The sequence below is a fragment of the Aulostomus chinensis genome, chromosome 23 (assembly GCF_037954235.1).
Source record: "Aulostomus chinensis isolate RoL2024-O1b breed Wild chromosome 23, RoL_Achi_v1.0, whole genome shotgun sequence".
NCBI lineage: Eukaryota > Metazoa > Chordata > Actinopteri > Syngnathiformes > Aulostomidae > Aulostomus > Aulostomus chinensis.
Window position 1 is genome coordinate 9,895,580 of NC_141342.1, and position 6,958 is coordinate 9,902,537.

The window sequence follows — 6,958 nt, forward strand, 5'->3', positions numbered from 1 at the left end:
TTCGCTGCTTATTCATTTCCCGTATGTCTCGTATCTAATTATAAAGTCAAGGTAATGCTCCATTCTTATCAGTCCGCCACGTGTGAGCAAATATCGCCTCAGAAATTTCGTGAGATTTAAAAACTTCGTGAATTCTTGTTTTATGATCAGGCATGAATTAATTAACCGCCTGATCGATAATTGTTGATCGTCTTTAAAAGGAGGTTGCCCCCGTCCTGCGTGAGGAGCCGCATTCTGTGTCGTATGTTAATGAAGTTCGTGGTGGAGCTCCAGTGACAGCTCGCCGCCGAAGACCAATCAGAGAGCTCGCAGATGAAGGCAGTGTGTGTGCGTGCGTGTGTGTGCAGTGTGTGTGTGTGAGGCTCGGCAGGCAGGAGGTGTTTGAACAACCATGTCAGCTCCTCTAATAATGTAAAGAAGGATCGCTTTTGCTTTTATCGGGGTTTTGCCTTCCAAATGCATCCTTTTCTCGGCAATATTTTGGCTTTAAATGTGGATTTTTGGTTCCTGGTTCTCCTCGCGGGCAGACAGAGCTGATGAAAGCCTCTTCAGACCGACGCGTTTATGGACTTAGCCAATGATGTCTATGGGTCTAATGCCTGATAGTCTGAATGCCTCAGATCCCTCCAAATCGGCCTTTCTAGAGTTTGGCCACGGACATCCGGCACACCAGCAGCATTCCCCCGGGCTCCCTCACATCTACCCCGTCCATGGCTTGCATACGGCCGGTCATTCGCAGCACGAAAGTCCCTTTCCCAGCAGCGCGTCCTATGGCCGCTCTCTGGGCTACGCCTACCCCGGCGCGGTGAACACTCATGCCCCGTCTGCTTACATGCCCTACCAGCACAGCAACCACAGCAGCAGCGGCAGCAGTTTGGCCCACAGCCGCTTAGAACACACAGGTACGTGCGTGGAACATCCAACCGAGCTGCTTGTATCAAGAATGGATGCATGGCTGTTTTTTGCCATTATGGCGCGCGAGATTTCACTGCTCCTGCTTGGGGGGGGGGGGGGGGGGGGTGAGATCATTTGAGGGTTTAATGCGTGGACCTTTTTTTTTCTTTTGATATGTATGTTTGTTTGTTTTTTTAAACAAGGCCAGATGTTCAGCGCCTCTCGCAGGGATGCTCCCTCCTTCGCGACAGATTCATCGTGTTGAGCGTATTTCGTGCTGTGGCTAATTCTAACCCAAGGACTCATAAATGTATTCCGGAAAACTCAAGTTTCCCTTTTGACATTGTTGTGCTGGTGTAAAAGTGTCATCTTAATTTGAAAACAATTTCAAAAATTAAAAATACTACTAATCTATGGCTCTTTATCTAACCTTGATTTGGCATCGCAAGTCATTACGCACAACAGTAAAAACGCACTGTAACGTTTGCTGGTGTTCGGTGTCTTTGCAGTATGTAATACGGCATGTGAGTGGCAGTGCCCTTAGAAACTCGATTTCCTGTGAAAACTGAGCCTGTCATCAATGTCCTCGGGTTGTTTGACATAGTAGATTTTGTTTGCTTAAAAAATGACACCGAGGAAAGTTGATAGTTTAAACGCGACACTTGACTCTCGCCTCATGATCGCTTCTAAATCACAAACACTCATTTTGTCTTCTGTCTCCTGAACCAGATCGCGACAAGGCCGCAGTTCTCGAAAGCAGGGATATTCGTTTAAACGGCAAAGGGAAGAAAATCCGCAAGCCTCGAACCATCTACTCCAGTCTGCAGTTGCAGGCTCTGCACCAGCGCTTCCAGCAGACGCAGTATTTAGCCCTGCCGGAACGAGCCGACCTGGCGGCGAAACTGGGGCTCACCCAGACCCAGGTGGGTCTTGAGCTGGCCCTGGGAATGTGTGTGGTGCTAGATTGAGGGTGCACGCTTATTTACTGTGTCAAAGCCTTATTTTATTTTATTTCAGCCAATCATAACCCTTAAACACCAGGCCTGCGAAGGGAACTTCTGAAACTTTTTCTCCTGCTGCAGAATGGGGGAAATGATGTTGGAGGTTCAAATCACGGCTGAAAAGGAAATCTCTGTTAAGGTCTTCTATTACGGATCCCCTTTAGATCAAATTAAAAACCAAATTGTTGTGATTTGTAGCTTAAGTCCTGTAATGCACGTCTTATTTATGATACTTAATTACGTGGCTAAGTTCCCTTTGTCAGCGCTGGTCCCTGAAGTGCTCCCATGACCGCAGCCTTAAAAGAAATAACAGCAGTTGAAAAACCAGAGAGCCACTTGGGCAAGATCCGACTCGTGGTCTGCTATGATCATTCTAACAATCTTGTATCTATAATTAAAGATGTGTTATTATTTATTATTCTAATTGCTTTATTCTAATTGACACACACACACACACACACACAGGGATGAGTGGATGAATGAATTTCACTTGCACGCGTAAACATGTTTTGGAGCTCAAATGTGCCACGTGATCCGTCTCACATTCTCAGCTTCCATGTTCCTTTTCCCGTTCGCCATCTTTCATCCTGACTCATATCATCCATGTTCATATTATTACAAGAGTAACAAATGAATCCACCGTCACTACTGTAAACATTTAAACAGGAATGTTGTCGTTGCGTCTCCTTGAGTGTCTATAAGGTGATTTTTCCTGTCATTTTTGTGATTTATATGGATATTCATTATATATATAATATTATTGCTCTGGTATAACAAAAAAAAAGAGTAAAGAGTAAGAGGTAAATGGACTCGTTTCTATATAGCGCCTCTCTAAAGCGCTTTACGGTGTCATCTCATTCACACACACACACACACACACACACACACACACACACAGATGGTGGAGGGTGTCGTGCAAGATGCCATCCTAGTCATCGGGAGCATTTAATAATACAAAATAAAATTTCAAAAGGAAATTAGCCATTTTCTGTTGAATCAGCAGAAAACCCAAAGCCTACACAGCAACTAAGATTTAACGACAAAAGCTTTTGTCGCCATTTTACCATTGCAGTCTCAAGTCATGGCTGTCACACTCAGCCACTGGACCCAAAACAATAAAACTGTTCAGTTTTAACAGACTCCAAGCTCCCTGAACAATGCTCCAACAGCAGGCCCACAACACACACTCCATCTGGATACATTGAGGTTACATTGTGTAAATATGTGAATGTATTTCGTCTTATTTCTTTGATATTGGTACTGATTAATAACCGCAATGACATCATTCTCGTTTTAGGTGAAGATATGGTTTCAGAATAAGCGCTCCAAGTATAAAAAGATCATGAAACATGGCAGCGGATCGGAGGGGGAACATCTCCACAGCACTAACTCCGTCTCCCCCTGCTCTCCCGGGCTGCCTCAACTTTGGGAGGTCTCTATGGCGAACAAAGGAACCCCAATGTACCCAAACAATTACATGAACAATTTTGGTCACTGGTACCCAAACCACCATCCTCACCAGGACGCGATGTCCAGGCCTCAGATGATGTGAGTGGACTGTTGCTTTTGAACTCACTGGCCTCTCTACAGTTTTAACACAACTTGTTCATATTTTCTGTGTACTCGGATAGATTTTCTTTTTTTAACAGACTCTTCACAAAAAAAAAAATTGACCGGGCATTAATATTTTTTGACACGTGTTTCTTTGAATCTTTGGTTGCACGGCCTCAACTTCAGACATCTGGACGTTTCAGACAAATGTGTGTGTGTGTGTGTGTGTGTGTGTGTGTGTGTGTGTGTGTGTGTGTGTGTGTGTGTGTGTGTGTGTGTTTTAATGTGTTTATCAGCTGCACGATCCAACAGATGCTATGAACATTGTTCAAATAAATACAGCTGTTGGATTGACTAAATCAAGATTCCTCGTGTCATTTGATTGTTTCAATGGCTTCTTAAGTCTGAATTCTTGCTTGTGTTGTACGTCGCTTTGGACAAAAGCGTCTGCTAAATGAAATTGTAGAATTGCAGAATTGTAGAATTCTTCATTTGGCTTTTTTGTCGTTGTTGTTCAGTGTTTATCATTTGGAAGATTATGGATGAGCGTTGATCCTTTTGAGTGACAGCTTCAGATTAATGGCAGCCGGACTCAACCGTGAGACATGAATACATGGCACTCAGTCTGCAGATTAACAAACAGAACATAATTATTACATTTTTTAAAGTTTTTTTTTCATGACAGTTGAGCCCATTTCATAGGACAGAGTTATCAGCCGCAGCGACAACTCTGGTACACGAAATATCTAAAAAAAATAAAAAATAAAAATAATAAACACTTTCTGCAAAAATACATTGCGTTTCCATAAATCTTGCTTAACCGATGATCTAGTCTTCAAAACAGTGACTTCAACGTCCTGGAGCTCAATTGAATTCATATAACAAAAAAGAAATGTTGAATAAAAGCGATGCCACCTCTACGATCTGTGGTTTTCTTCAGTTTACGCACTGAACAAATGTGCCATAAAACTATAAACGTCTGAAATGTCGTGTATTAGAAGCCGAAAGTCTGTATTTCGACAAAAAGGCAGTTTAATATTCAAAGTTTTTTTTTTTTTAAATCTATGGATGCTGCATTTTTAACTTCTTTTTTTTTTTTTTTTACAAAATTTAAAATATAATTTGAAGGTCCGATGCAAAGTCAGAATCAGCAACGTTTCGCAAGCCCTCCAGACGTGGCGTGCAGAGAGGAGAGGGTCGAATTTTAATGATGAAATCTAATTGAATTTTTAGTTATTTTCAAAGAGCGCGTCTCGCGTGCTCTCAGGCAGAAAGCTCGCTGTTGTCGTCAGAAAAATGATAAAAGCCTACGCCGTTCGTCCAATAAACCACGTCTGATTTATAGCAGTTCGTACTGATTCGCACATTCTGGCACTTCCACTGTTTTAACAGAGACTCTTTGTTATTCATATGCCTGCAAACTCCTCTGGGCTGGTGCTTTTAATAATGAGAATGGATGAGCTCTGATTAATGAAGCTGACTATGCTGCCTGGAAAACGTTAGACGCACACACACGCACACACACACACACACACACACACACACATACACACACACACACATTAGAAAAACAAGCATACATGTAGATTTCACAGCAAAACTCATCAAAGAGAGATTATATTGACATCTATTAATTATCATTCAGTTACGGATGGATGTTTGGCCACATTCACGCTCCAGCAAAGACTTATGAATGTAATTTATGCAAATTCACAGCTAAGAAATATGAATACGTCTCAGCTCAATTGAGTTTACCACAATTTCCCAGCCAGATTATCTGATGCAGTGATATATTTTTAATCCGTCAAGAAGACGTATAAATAGACCCTTCTGTCCTAATTTCCAGCGTTGTTCTTACCTGAATCATAGAGCTGCAGTCTTGTAGTCCAGGAGGTGGAAAACCCACAGTGGTGTTGCTCTCAAGAACAAAGCCACATCAGAGCCCTGCGTTTTCACTCCTCCAAGTTTATTTTCTTTTCGACAAGCATTGTGTTACATTAACATCTCCTTTATATATACACCCTCATGCCCTTTCCTCATTCCTGATGATTATGTGCCTTGTTAAACATGCGGGCCTGGGGAAGAAGAGCATTGCTGAACCAAGTGACGGGGCATCAGGGAAAATTATAGGCAATTTCACATCTCCAGATTAGAATAATGGCTTGTGGACTTGGACAGACGTGGTAGGACCTTTCAAACGGGGCCAATTATCATGCAAGCAGATTGAAAGAAGCGTGAAAAGGAAGAGGAGGACGGGAGATGGGTTGAAAGGTAATGATAAAGGCCGTCAGAGGGTATCAATGCTGAGGATGGTGAGGGTTATCAGATACGAGGTGTCTGATGGGTTTTAATTGCAGGATTGAAAATAACTTGTTATTACATACCAGTTGCTTTGAATAGACGAACGGCAAAGCAGGTCTCTGGGGTGATTATTGTTATTAACTTGAGTGATCTGACATGTCGAGTAATTGTGCTCAGCTCCCCCTATTAGACGAAGTGAATGCATGATTTGGTTTCATCCGAAGGAAGGTTGGACTTATCTCGAGGCACCGCGCACACTTCTAGCGGGATTAACATGGAATATGGTTTGTCAAGCAGAAAGGCAAACAGGAGGACACACACCTGTGTTTCCATCACTTCATGGGACATTACATTGACTGACATTCAAGTCCTGATTTCAACCTAAAACTTAAACTATAGCTCCACCTTCAAATGGCATGATTTATGTTATGGGGACTTAGTTTTTAATCCCAAAAAGGGAGGTAAGTCTCCACCTCAGATTCATCTCCCCACAACATGTGCAATACACATATACAAACACGCTGAGACGAGATTCCCTTCAGACTGGCCGGCCACACACACCATCAACAGGCATATCATCTTTTGATTTCTATTCTCAATTTTCTGCCTTTTTTTTTGTGGAAACCATGAATGTCTGGTGGACACATTTTTAGTGTGTTAAGGTGATCTGAGGACAGGATGGAACGGACGAGCTGGGAAGCTTCAACCAAGCCCAAGCCTGAGGTCAGAGGGGGTTCACCAGTCTACAGCTGTCAAAGATGCCTTTCTCCCTTCATTTCATCTACGTTTACAGCAAAATGGAGCGAGTGAGTGATCCTTACGCAGCCCAGGCTCGACCCGGGACCAGACTATGTGTGGGACAGCTGCTGGAAGTCTTTCCATGGCTTCATTTGCCTCACTGAGGAGCCCTCGCCCTCCATCTCAACCCATAATGCTGCACCCCAGAGACAAGTGCTGACACCACTGTTGCAGGAGGGAGGAGGAGCTCGCAGAGGCCTAGCTGGACTAGGCTCTATTTAGGGTGATGTTTTGCCATGCAGGATCCTATTCAGGTTCAATAGTTCACCCCCACCATCAATGACTACTTACACTTGTTCATGTTTAGAGATAACATATATGGACACGTCTGACAGCCCACACACACAAGAGCAGCCTGGAGCTGCCACACGTTTGTCTTCGGCACAAATGCTTCCCCTGACGGCCACAGCCAA

At 43.3% G+C, this 6,958-nt stretch overlaps 1 protein-coding gene across 2 annotated transcripts; it reads left to right on the top strand.

Annotated features, from left to right (window-relative positions):
* The first annotated feature begins 317 nt into the window (after positions 1–317).
* Positions 318–6,705, top strand: dlx4b (distal-less homeobox 4b). Of its 2 annotated transcripts, XM_086195833.1 has the most exons (4): positions 318–902; positions 1,624–1,817; positions 3,193–3,443; positions 6,401–6,705. In XM_086195833.1, the coding sequence occupies exons 1-4, from the start codon at positions 578–580 to the stop codon at positions 6,411–6,413; spliced, it is 783 nt and encodes a 260-aa protein (XP_086051959.1). In that variant the 5' UTR covers positions 318–577; the 3' UTR covers positions 6,414–6,705. The 2 variants fall into 2 exon arrangements, with proteins under 2 accessions (XP_086051959.1, XP_086051960.1); XM_086195834.1 differs by lacking the exon at positions 6,401–6,705 and having other exon boundaries at positions 3,193–4,198.
* The last annotated feature ends 253 nt before the right edge of the window (positions 6,706–6,958 follow it).